Source organism: Callorhinus ursinus, unplaced genomic scaffold, assembly GCF_003265705.2.
Source record: "Callorhinus ursinus isolate GAN/ISIS: 27379988/994484 unplaced genomic scaffold, GSC_fseal_2.0 scaffold14, whole genome shotgun sequence".
Classification (NCBI taxonomy): domain Eukaryota; kingdom Metazoa; phylum Chordata; class Mammalia; order Carnivora; family Otariidae; genus Callorhinus; species Callorhinus ursinus.
The window spans coordinates 4,221,749-4,235,185 of record NW_027397076.1 but is presented as its reverse complement, the minus strand read 5'-3'; the positions used below and the strand labels follow the sequence as shown (position 1 = coordinate 4,235,185).

Genomic DNA, 13,437 nt, shown 5'->3' with positions numbered 1-13,437 from the left:
TCTCTCCCTCTGCCCCTCCCCACCCCGCCCCGGCTAACACTTTCTCTCTCTCTCTCTCTCTCCAAGGAGGGGGGGGGCCAGATTGACGAGTATCACAGATGTTTTTATTTCAATGATTTGCGATTACTCTGTGATCCAAGAGTAACATGTTTCAAGCATTCCAGTGTTTTGATACTTTGTGGGGAGAAAGGTTCTTTGGGTGCAAATGAAAGCCAGTATCCTCCATTATCCCATGTAAAACATTGCAGTAAAAATGCTTATTAGTAATGTACATTTCACCAATATTTTCCCAGGAATTTTGAAGATTTCTTACATGAGAGTCTGGTTGAATATTTAGATGTAAATGAAGAAAATGACTGTAACATCGCACTCTATGAACATACCATTAATAAGTAAGTAGGATCCATAACAACCATGATTAAAACCTGTTCTGATTAAATCACCTTTTCATTTCATCTCTTCTGTTGTGTTACCTCTTAGTAGGAGCTGTTAGAAGTTTACTGTCCTATAATAAAGCATAACCCATCATTTATCCCAGTGTAGGATTATCACAAAACTAATAATATGTAGACTTAATTATCTTTTCTATTCATGTTATACTTAGTGTATATTTTTTGAAAGGAATTGCTTCTCTGGTTCTCATATTTGATTACTGTCAAAATTGAACTAACGGATCAGACTATGTAAAGATGTATTTCTCTCTTCTAGAGAGGAGGACATCTGAATTCTTGTTGATATAGGAATTCCATATATTCTGTGTTACAAGGATGTCTCTAAACTTATGTGCAATATAAATAAGAAATGGTAATATGCTCACAATGTTTCAAGAATAGTAATATTTTTAGAAGCATCTGTTCTATTTGGAATACATTAGAAGACATTTATATAACTTTCTGTCTGATGCGTGTGGCTGGTGGTACTGCTTACCTGAAACTGGAATTTTTGTACTTTTATCGTGAAATAATTAAGGAGCTTAATACTACCATCTGATAACTATTTAGGTCTTGAATCAAGAAAGCACTTTTCTGTTTCCTGCTACCAGATGAAATGTACTGCTTCATGGTTGTCTTATTATAATTTAGTAAACAGTGCTTTTCAGTCAAAATCTTTATTCCTTAAAGGTGGGACTCTCTCGAAGTGCTATTTTTATACTCCTGATTTGAAGATTGAGGGAATACAAAGGAGACCGCTTAGGTAGTAACCCTGTGAATAGCAATCTGTCCTGCTTGTTTCTTAGCCAGAAACCAGTCTCAGACTTGACGCCTCTCCTCCTGGTCGCCCACAGCTGGTCCCTTAGCCTATCATGTAGACCCTCAGGGTATACCTGGGGTCTGATCTCTTTCCCTGCCTCCACCTACCGCCCTAGTCTAGGCTGCTTCCATAGCTTGCCTGGGGACTTGCAAAAGGCTCCTGACTCTTTTGCCCTTGTTCCTGTACAGTGTATTCTTCATAGGTGAAAGTGGTCTTTTCCCTTCTCTTCTCAAACCCCCAGGGCTTTCCCTCTCCCCTGGAAGTCCTTACAGAGGCCTGAAGGTCCTGCACAATCTGCCCACCCCTCCTGGTGCCTGCAGCATCATCCTCCTCTCCTCCCTCACTCTCCGTAAGCGCACTGGCCTCTTCCTCACACCTCAAGCCTGCTTCCGCCTCAGCACCTTTGCCCTGACTTTTCGCTCACCTGGGACACTCACCTCCTTTGCCCTGGCTGTTTGCTCGCCTGGGACACTCACCTCCGTCATCACGCACTCCTTCACCTCCTCCAGGTCTTCCTTAGTTGTCACCTTCTCAGTGCCTCTTCCTGATGACCCCATTTAGAATAGATACCCCTCCTCTTGGGGTGCCTGGGTGGCTCAGTCGTTAAGCGTCTGCCTTCGGCTCAGGTCATGATCCCAGGGTCCTGGGATCAAGCCCCGCATCGGCCTCCCTGCTCCGTGGGAAGCCTGCTTCTCCCTCTCCCACTCCCCCTGCTTGTGTTCACTCTCGCACTGTGTCTCTCTCTGTCAAATAAATAAATAAAATCTTTAAAAAAAAAAGAATAGATACCCCTCCTCTGGGCACTCACTCCTCTTCACTGCTTTATTTTTCTAGGGCTTACTACCTTACAATAAAATCTATAAAATGTCTCTTATTGATTTATCTGTATTATTTCTCCACTAGAAGCTTCACAAAAGCAGGGATTTTTCTCTGTCTTGTTCACTGTAATATAGGAATGCAACCATTAGTATCAGTAGCACCCAGTCACCAAGCTGACCCATATATCATTTTGGCTTATTTTAAAAATAGGAAAAATTTGGTATTCTGTAATTCATACTTGTGACATTTTTTTTCAGCGTAGACATGTATGAAGTAAAAAGACTCAATCCCCTTCTTTCCCCATCCCACCAAACCAGCCTCCAGATATAATCATTGCCAGTGGTTTAATGTATACTCTTTTAGATTTTTTTCTAAGTGAATACAAGCATACATACGTGGTCTCAAGGCAACATATTTAAATTATCTTCATATTTAAACTTAGCATCATTATCAATTTTATCATTCTAGGCACTTTTCTATATTAGTGTATGCTTGTATGTTTATATAAATATATTACTTTAATTTCTTTATATTACATTGACTACACATAGTTGATTTAACCTGTTGATGAATATTTAGGGTGTTTTCCAGTTTTTCCACTGTTGCAAACAACAGGTTACTGAGTCTTAATTTGAGCTAAATTTAACACCCCTATACACGTTGAATAGAAAGTCTTCTATTTCCTGCAGGACAAAAGATTATGGTGGTTATAATTTTGAATAATAGTATTCCTTTTTGTTTCATAAAAATCAAAATCCAGAGCATTTAGACTTTGAATAATTATTAGATAACATATGATCTTCTATATATTTTTGTTACAACAAAAGAAGAAACTTAGGTCTGTACCTTCATTTTTCAGCTTGCTTCAACCTGTACATCTGAAAAGGTAGTTTTTATTTACATGGGGAAATTGGCCCATATTATCAAATTGGCCAATATTTGAACAAAACAGTACATTTTAAAAATCTGTTTTACTCTAGGACATAAAATGTCACTATAAGCTGTTTCTCTTTAAAAAAAAAAATAAAAAAACCTAGGGCCCGTTCCCTCTCTACTGACAAAGACTTAACATGTCTGAGAGAGTTGGGGTTCTGCTAGGTTATGAGGTCAAAACTATGTTCTTCAAACCAAGAGCTGCATGGAAAGCATCCTCTTTAACCAAACTAGGGACATAATTCACGTGTGTATTGAAGGAAAAAAAAAAAAGTCCGATGGATTAGTGGGAGATCTTTTGCCATGTGTATTGCAACTAATTTTCCTCGGTGGTTTGGGTTATCTTGGAAATCACTTGTCTTCACAGTACTGTAAACCATTGAAATTACTGAATCTATGCCTCACAACTACTTGAGGACGGAATAGAGGGTCAGCAGAGTCCACAGACCCTGCATGTAATGTCTTCCTTCCAGCAAGATCCAGAAACAGTCTGGCTTCTCTTTCCCTTTAAAATACCTGAGTTGCTGTATCAGTTAGCCAAAACAGGGATTTTTACAAAAATATATTACAAAAGCAGCCAAGATTCTAACACCTACTAGATAAAGTCTTACTTTATATCCGGTTCCTACAGCTGAGCTGTCCAAGAAAAATACCATGCAAACCCATATATCTAAGTTTCCCAGTAGCCAACTGAAAAAAGAAAAAAGAACCAGATGAAGTTAATCTTAATAATTTTATTTAACCCACTCTATCTAAAATATTGTCATGTCATTATGCAATCAATATAAAAATACTGAGATTTTTTTTTTTTTCCTATACGGCTTCAAAGCACATCTCAGTTTGAAGGCTAAATGTTTACTGGAAATACCTGATCTGATCGTAACATTTACAGTTGAAAAAGTAGATTCACAAGTATAAGTTGTTACAAACATAAAGGTTTTGAATAACTGAACTGAGTTATTTGAGTTTTAAAATATAATTAAGTAAAATTAAAAATTCAGTTCCTCAGGCATGCTAATCTAAGTGGAAAGTGCTGAACAGCCACATTTAGCTGGTGGCTATGGTATTGGTCCCCTTAGGTCTATGGTAACTATTCTTAAATGGGGTATATTCTTCTCTAAAATGGTAATGCAACTTTGTCATTGATACAATTTGGAGAAGTGAGGAAAAAGCCCACTCATCCACTGGTACTGCATTTGGATATAGCCCAGTAATTTCTTTACAAGTATTAGTTTTCTTGTTAGTATGTAATAATGTTTTATTTTTTTACCTGGGCATTCTATACCATCTCCCTTCTCTTGTATTTCTATAAGTAATAAGTTTCTATTACTGAAGGAAACAATTTGTTTTACTATATTTTATTTAAGTAGGTTTTTTTAATCAGTTTTACTAGCATCAAATTTTATTCTTGAGGTTTTGTATGAATTATATTTTATATATAAATTTTTATATAAAATTATATATTTTATTTACGTCCTTTGGGGACCTTTGTGATGATATTTTTTTACTACCTTTAAGAGGGATTTATTCTAGTCCTTGGTGTCTAAGATGTCTGTTCTTAATTGACAGAGATACCACCCACTTGGAGATTGAGCCCTTCACTCTTCTTGGTGTTTGTGCTGGCCTCATCCCATACCCTCATCATAACCAGTCCCCAAGAAACACATATCAGTGTGCCATGGGGAAACAAGCCATGGGTAAGATTTCCTTCTTGAACTTGGTTCTCAATTCTTGGATAAAAGACTTCAATCTTTATTCTTACTTCACTAGTATTGAATGTTTGGCTAAGTCAGGCATTGCTGGTACCTGAGTGTTACTAACCTCAGAGGGCTTGCGGGTGCCCCTGCCATGTCTACAGTGTCAGCAAAAATAGAGAGAACCTCTCTGAACTTATTTCTTTGACCAAACAAGGGGATATATAATAAATGTCACAGAATGATGAGGGGGTAAAGGGAGAAAAGCTCTATAAAGTATAAGTTGTGAACCAGGAGAAATGGAAGAAAGCACAGAAAAACACAAGTTTGAGGGAAGAGTGGGAAAAGGAATAGAGCTGCAGATGCACAGTGTGTATTAGAACGTGATCGTGACGGTCTGGGTGACAGTCATTGAACACATCACATCCTTGCAGTTGCTCCTGTAGCTTCTGAAACATGTCAGCCAGTTTCCGAATTCCTTTTCCTTCCTTCCTTCTCTGTTAGCTTTTATCCATCCCTAGCACTTGCGGAGCATCACGGATAGACCAGACGGTGGGCTGGCCCCTGAAAATGGAGGGGAGAGAAAGAGCCCTGTCCTCAAGGAGTTCACAGTCTAGTGGGAGAGCCCAACAAGTACAACCGTAACTGAATGTGTTTGATAAATGCTGTCGTGGACCGACAGCTAGAATCTTAGGGAAGGAGAGCAGAGAGGTCACTTGAGATTAGAGAGTAGGTTGTTTCTGAAGAATAGAACTGAACGACTTCTTGAAAGACCCTGAGTATTTTTCACAGGCGTAGAAATAGAAGCGAGCATTGCATGGGGATCTTGGTGCTTTGGTCTGGCTGTTTAACATAATATAGGAATAGTGTGTACTGGAGAGGTGCCGTAGATTAAGGAATTTGGGTTTTATCTGGAAGGTGATACAGAGAGGATACCAGCCCCTGCCCAAAAAAGTTTTGCTTATAAACTTTTTTTGAAATGTTTTTAAAAATCATTTAAGTCCTAGTAAGTTTAATTTATTTTCATATATGTCTATGATATCAGTATGACTTGTCATTTCTGGTTTAAAGTATGCTACAGGGAGCTTCATGAAGAAACCAAAAGGTTTTTGAATTGCGTTTGGGTAACGTCCAGAATGCATTTAGCTTCTCCGTTACCAGCGATCAGGTGTAATTGACCATAGCTTGACAATTTCTTTTCGAGTTTTTATATTGCCCTTTTGGTTGGCACAACATGTCCTGCAGCCATTTACCTGAATGATGTAATGCCTGGACAGTTCAGAATAATTCCCAGTGGGAAAATCCAAACGGTGGCGCATCAGTTTCGCCTTTCCCATTCATCCTCAGCAGCAGTGTAGGCTGATTTCCCGCATGTGCTTGTGACTTGCTAACAAGTTGAAATATACAGTACTGAATCCTGTGTGTCATGAAAGGACTATCACTTCTATTGGGTTTACTAAACCATTTTGTTTCATGATGTGAATCCTGGCTGAAACAATACACCTTTTGTGTAGAACCTCCAGCAGAATTAACGGAAGACTAATCACTTCATCGCTAACGCCACTCTTTGGTTGTGTTTGAAGATTAAAACAGAAAGGGCTACGAATCTATCTCCACTTGGTGAATCTTCTTCTTTTTTTTTTTTTTAAATAAAGAAGTGACTTGAAGGAAAGAAATCATATTTTTATTTTTGTAATTCCTCTCCCTACAAAAAAAAAAAAAAAAAAAAGCCTTTATTTTGTGACTATGAGTATCTGAAACGTTTGGTTAGTTACCACACACAGTTAAGCAGGATCAGTGTGTACAGAAAGCCAATTCAGTGTCTGTAGAGTTCTTTTGTAGTTTTCTGTGTGAAGGTTTTTTTTCTCGTTTTGTTTTGAGTGTCATTTGCAATTCATTGTCTGTGTTTTCTGAGGTTGGTGTATTCAGCTGCTCTGACCCTGGGTCCTGCACATTTAGCTCCTTGGATACAATCCTCTGACGTTACTGCTGACGCTAGGAAGACAAAAGCCACTGAATATCTTAAGTAATAAAAAAAAAAGGCTTTGTTACTGTTTGTTATTATAAAACACCTGACTGGAAAGAAAAGCATCGAGATAAAAGTACATTCAAAGTTGGCACATTACATGACCACGTTTCTCTTTGGACACTCAAATAGCTGCAGAAGTACCAAGCAAGGTCTGTATGAAAAATCACAAAAGGAACAAGGCCGGCAGAGGGAGAAAACCCACAGTAGAAACCCAGGTCTGTAAAGCAGACCTAGCACTTTGAGTTGGACTTCTCTGAGTCATTTTAATTCCTTGCGGTCTTGGCAGCTGGTAACTAAAAGGCACGCTATCCCATTTTAAGTATGAGCCATTGCTGAAGACTACCTCTCAGAGATTCTGTATGAATGGCCTGAAGTAATATTTTAGTTGCTGTTCATCCATTAGTCCATGTGGAAAGTGGAGTTAAAGCACTACACATTCTTGCCAGCCTGGAAGATTTGCTCTCTACTTTTCACGACCAACCGTCCACCCCCAGTCAAGAGTGACGAAATGAGAGAAAGTCATTTTTCTATCCCTACAAAGGAGACCAAGATGAGCTGAAAGCGCAGAGACTGATAAGCCTCACCTTTCATAAGAGAGAGCGCACTTTAGTAAACATGAAACACCAGCAGAGGTGTTTCTTAAATCTGATTAATAAAGTGCAGGTTTCTGCGTTCTGTCTTACTGCGCTACTGAGAAGCACCTGACCTTCGAAGGATGCAGCTCTGTTGTGACAAGGTCCAGAGGAAGAAGCCAGGTAGACGTGGATGGAAGTGGCTGGGTCTCCAGGTCACTCAGCACTGCAAGTAAAAGCTGTGTATTGGAGCTGCATTGTATGTGCTCCCTGGCACCAGACGCCAAGTCCGCATGAGTCATGCTTTCATATCCTGTCCATTTTATTAGTTGGCAATCCTCTAGTGGAACACTTTCTCCTGGTTAAAAGGATCTTTCAGTCACTATCAGCTCAGTTAATGAATATGTATCACATACCTCTCCTAGCCACGGCCTCTTCCCAACCCGCCTTCACCTCCAAATTGCTGGCACTTTTTTTTTTAAGCTCAGGAAGTAATACAGCTTCTGTTTCTGTTTTTGTTTTCAATAGATTCTGGTCCAAAGCAGGTAGTTCCTTCTCTTATATTCCCTACTTTATAATAGGATGGGATGTTCTAGAAATAGCCTAGAAGATTTTGAGATCTTAAAAACATAATATACAAAGATCCTCATAAAATTTTGTTTCACTCTACATCTTCCATTTCATTCAACTTTCTGTTTGAATTTTTTTTTTTTAGAAGATTTATTCTTTATCCTTTTGGTAGATACAAATTGAAAAGAAGTGTTGGCCAAATTATCCCTGGCAATTATATTTTAGAATTTCACTGTTGGTTAAAAAAAAAAAAATTAAAATCATTGTAGCTATTTCAGATGTAAGATGATATGACATTTCCTGAGTCTAGAAAGTTAATAATGAATATTTATGGAGATAAAATTACACTGTAGTTCAGTATATAGGGTTTGAATTGGAGGCAGAATGGGTTATAGTGCAGGGCCAAGGGGTGTATGTTTGTTACTACTAATGTCGTTAATAGTATTGTTAATGTTGCCACTTATTGACTACTCAAATGATTTATACACATTTCTTTTAATCATCACAATAACCCTGTCATAGAATATGTACCTTTTTTGTTTCTGACAAGGAGACGGAATCCCACTTTGGTTGAGTAACTTAAAAAAGGTTACCTTCTGTCTTCTGTGCAAGGCATAATGTGACTATCTATAAAACTTATAAAATTCTTCTCAATGGAAACTAACTTTTTTCCTCACTTTTTGTCCCTCACTGTGGATCAAGACCTACTAAGTGTCAGTGAGGATGTGGAGCAGCTAAAAATCATGTGCCTTCCCTGCTAGACTGTAGAATATAAGCACTTTGAGGACAGGGCTAGGTCTGTGTTATTTATTACTGTGTCCTTGGTGCCTAGCAGAGTGTTAGCTCAGTAGGCTCAGTAAAGTACTTAATGTTTCAACAACAAATTAATCAATCTCTGGGCACATTAAAGTTGTTAAGAAATCAGGTGCATATTTTTGAAAAGAATCTTTGAAAAGAACTAAGTTGGAAAGCTTAATACAACTTGATTTTAAGATTTACTATAAAGACTGTAATGAAGACAGTAAGATACTGACATAAGGGTAGATACGTAGATCAGTGGAACAGAATCAGGAATCCAGAAGTAGACCCACATTTCTGTGGGCATTATATTTTCAATGAGTGTGTCAGGACATTTCCAGGGGAAAGGAAAATCTCTTCAGCAAAATAAAATGTATGTATGTGTATCTGTATAGAAATGAGCATCAACTCCTACTTCATAACCATACAAAAAACTAACACAAAATGAATCATACTCAGAATGTAAGTGCTAAACCCATAAAATGTGTAGAAAGAAACATAGGCAAAAGTCTTCATGAGCTTGAGTGACCTAAGTAAGATGTCTTAGAACTCAAAAAGCACAGGCTATGAAAAAGGAAAAAAAAATTAATAATATAGACTTCCTCAAAATTAAACTTTCATCCTTCAAAAGACACTATTAAGAATATGAAAGACCTTAATCCACAGAATGGGAGCAAGTATTTGCAATATATACATCTGATAAAGGATTTGAGTCTGGTACATATAAAGAACTCTTCCATGATAAGACTACTCCGTTTAAAGACAGCAGCAATCAAAACCAGACACTTCACAAAGAGTAATAAGAATGACCCGTAAGCTCAAGAAACTCTGTTCAATGTTATTAGTTGTCAGGTAAATGTAAATTAAAACTGAGATACCACCACCTGCTCAACAGAACAACTGAAATGGAAAAGGTAGACATACTAACTGTCAGTGAGGAGATGGAGCAGCTAAAAAGCGTGTTCACTCCTGGCACAAACGTAAAAGGTCTACTACTTTGGAAAATTCTTAAGCAGTTTTTTAGGTCAACCGTACCATTACCAAACCACCCAGAAATTCCAATCCTGTGTATTTACCCAAGAGAAGTGAACACACAAAGTCTTCTGAGTGAACGTTCATAGCAGCTTTATTCACAAGTGCCCCAAACGAAACAATTCAAATATCCATCAGCAGGTGAATGGGTAAACAAACCGTATAAACATGTGGTGCAATAGTTCTCAGCAACAGCAAAGAATGAACTACGATACAACCACCTGGATGGATCTCAGAAGCATTATGCCGAATGAAAAAAGTGGCACGATAGTCCATACTGCAGGATTCCATTTATAGAAAATGCTAGAAAATGCAAACTGTAATGATAAACAGAGCTGTGGTTGCCTCGGGTCAGGAACAGAGGGAGGGATCTTTTGGGAGTGTCAGAAATGTTCTGGATCTTGATTGTGGTGGTGGTTTTATGAAGGAATAAATCTGTCAGAACTCATCAATACGTACACTTTAAATGGGTGAAGTTTATTGTATTTAATAATGTTATTAAATTTTAAAAAATTGGGCAAAGGAAGACAGAAAAAATAGTTAAATGCATAGAACTTCGTCTTTTTTCAGTATATATTTCCTAAGCTATTCCTAAGCTGTATGTATGCTTACTAACCTTTTTTCATCCCACCTTAAAATAAAAAACTTCCTCACTCTTCTAACCTACATGGACATACCTTGCTGTGCCATCCTGTGGCTTTTTAAGAAAGTTATGATCAAGAAAATATGATTTTGTAAGAAAGATCATGTCCTGGGTAGTAAGGAAATGAGTCAGTAGTTACAACACTGAAGACTGCAGTTAGAGCAAAATTGGACAGTGGAGGGAGAGCCCTGCTTACAGATACTCTCATCGCATTAGTTATTACGTATGTGCAATGCCCTTTTTAAGGAAGCTGAAAATAGTAAGAAGCATCCTAGTTTGAGCACGCACTTCACCCAGACTAGGTGAATGTCACTCATGACATTTTCTCAAAAAAAGCTTGCTTATTGGCAAAATAGTCATTCAGGATTTTTATAAAAACTATGGGGTGTGATAGCATTTTGAAGTTTTGTAATAGAGAAGTCATAGCTTATAAATCATGTTTTCACCAACACACCTGTCAAGACTGCTAAAAACCTATATCCACATGTACTCCTACGAGTTCTTTAAAAAGTCTTTGAAGAAAATTTCTAATGAGATCATAAGCACCAAACATTTGCTGAGCCATTTTGCTGTTCATCCATACAGTGGTCAGTTCAGTTGTGATGCCCGAGAATTGCGTTCTGGGCCTGGTAGCACAATTTATAGCGGGATCCAGTCTCTTTCACCATTGTTCAGAGGTGCAGCCATGAATGCTTCCCTGCTGCATAATAATGCTTGTCTCAGGTTTCAGAAGCCGTGTTTGGCAGCCTGGTGGGACATTGCCTGAACCCTTGTCTCAAGCTGGGTGAAGTATACAATTGGAACTGAAATCTTGACATAAATTTTAAATGACTTCATATAGAAGGACAAACTTATTGTCAGTGAAATTTACCACGATCCAGGCAACAGTGATTTTCTTTCTAAAACAGTAAGTGATCTGTTACCAGGTGGTCCTGCCCAGTTTATTAGTTGGCACCAAAATAACATAAATTAATTGGCAGTATATTATAGTGTAAACTCAAGAAAAAGTTCATGATAAATTTGCTGAGATTTAAGTACAAACATATACTGTCATAAAAAGTATAATGCAATTCAGTTTCATTTACTGACATTTATTGAGCATCTGTAGTGGGCCCCCCACTGTACTAGGTGTTCATACCCTACAGATTTCATTTTTTCTTTGAGTAGTAATTGTCAAGGAGTACCATATCATTTTTGCTGCCTGAATAGGTTATTTTCATCCCTGAATTAAAATTATGACATGAATATGAGAGATGAAAGAAATAAATATTGAGTTTTGGTATCTGCTCATCTTAGAGCTTAACTCCATTAAACAACACTAAGGCATCTTGGGGTGTGTGGGTATTGAGGGTGTATCACTATGGAAGCATGTGCAAGAGAAAAAGACTAAAGGCTACCTTCTTAGCCACTCAAGGGAAAAGAAGAGATACCCGGGAGAGGTTAAAGAGGTTCAGTGGCCCACACATAAGTTTAGTAGTAGGGCAAACATGAGTTCCCATTCTAAGGTCTCTGAGTAGGAGAGTGTATTGTCTTCACAGGACCAGGAGAGTGAAACCCTTTTTTTGGTGCAAGTCTGTGAACCCTAGTGAATCCCTTTGGGGAAAAGGGAGAAAGGATAACATTCTGATTTCACTTCCAGTTGATGGTAACAGCCTTCCAAGGTGCAAAGAGGTGGAAAGCCTGATTGCTAAGGACCTAAAAACCTATACCTGATTGAACAGGACCCTGGATTCCTTACGGGAAAGGACCATGCCTTTCCCCATTTTATCTCTGGTGTTGGGCACAGAGTAGGTGTTTATCCACTACTTCGTAAATGAAAAGTTAAGCAGATGAGTAAATCCACTCTTCTCTGCTTTCACTTTCCTCCTTTTCCTTCCTTCCTTTCTTATCCTTCCTTTTCTCCTGCTTTCTTTTTTATTTAGAACTTTTGTAATGGTTGATTTCTTTTTATGGAATGTATCTGTCCTACTGTATAAGCTCTTGCCTGTCAGCACTGGGTGTGGTTTCTGATTACCTTCCTGTAACAGCTGGAAATGGGTCCGCAACATAGTAGAACGGAGTACAGAATTGTTGGCTTACCTGTGAAGTTAACCAGGGGAGGCTGGTAATTCCTGAAATGGGGTCAATTGTATAAATCCAGTAGGTTGAAGTTAACTTAGGTTAGAATACCTTGGGTGTGATTTTTCTTCTTTATAGAACTTTTAATGTTACCGAGAAAAAAATGCTTTTAAATGTCGGTAGGCACTGTGAGAGTATTGCTTTTGAAATGTTTAACCTGAAGGTTACTTTATGTTAATTAGTGAAAATAATGTGGGTTTTTTTTTTCCCCATCTCTGTAGTCGTGGCTACCTAATTATTTGACATAATAGAATATTGCATTTTGCTTTCTCCAATATCAACGAAGGTACCATTGGATACAACCAGCGGAACAGAATCGATACTCTCATGTATCTGCTAGCATACCCACAAAAACCCATGGTTAAAACAAAGACCATCGAGTTGATAGAATTTGAGAAACTGCCGGCTGGACAGAACGCAACAGTTGCCGTGATGAGTTACAGCGGCTATGATATTGAAGATGCCCTGGTTTTAAACAAGGCCTCCTTGGACAGGGGTAAGTGGGTTTCCAGACCTCTGACACCATAAGGCGCTCTGTGCAGAATTAGGTACAAGGACAATCAGCTAAAAATCACCTGGTGTCAAAATGCTAATGTTGGTTTCAAGTGATTTGAATTTTATAACATACGAACAGGAGGTGGTTAGGTTTTGGCGTTGACGTTTTTTATGAATGTTACATAGAGGTAATTTATTAAATGAATTACTAAATGTTTTTTTTCTTTGTTATTTTACTTTATTTGTGACGTGAGACAATTCCTCAACAGAAAACATGCAAGAATTTATCTCCTAGCAGGAATTCTAATAAATGAAATATGGTCTTTGAATCTGGCTAGTTATATATTCAGCAACAAACTGAGAAGGCAGTAGCAGTATTTCTGTGTTAAAGGGGATTTTTAAAAATTGTATGTCTCAGCCCCGTAACGTTCATACCTTTTTGTTAGCAGAATGCTGAAAGTTAAAAACTCACACAAACACCTA

The 13,437-nt window shown here is 38.1% G+C and overlaps 1 protein-coding gene across 2 annotated transcripts in view; it reads left to right on the top strand.

Moving 5' to 3' along the window:
* POLR3B (RNA polymerase III subunit B) overlaps positions 1–13,437 on the top strand; it is a 109,310-nt gene that overhangs the window by 58,611 nt on the left and 37,262 nt on the right. For both annotated transcript variants that reach the window (XM_025881247.2, XM_073900356.1), the window contains exons 18-20: positions 294–392; positions 4,573–4,700; positions 12,746–12,955. In XM_025881247.2, coding sequence (XP_025737032.1) covers positions 294–392; positions 4,573–4,700; positions 12,746–12,955 — 437 coding nt within the window. The remainder of the gene's footprint in view (positions 1–293; positions 393–4,572; positions 4,701–12,745; positions 12,956–13,437) is intronic.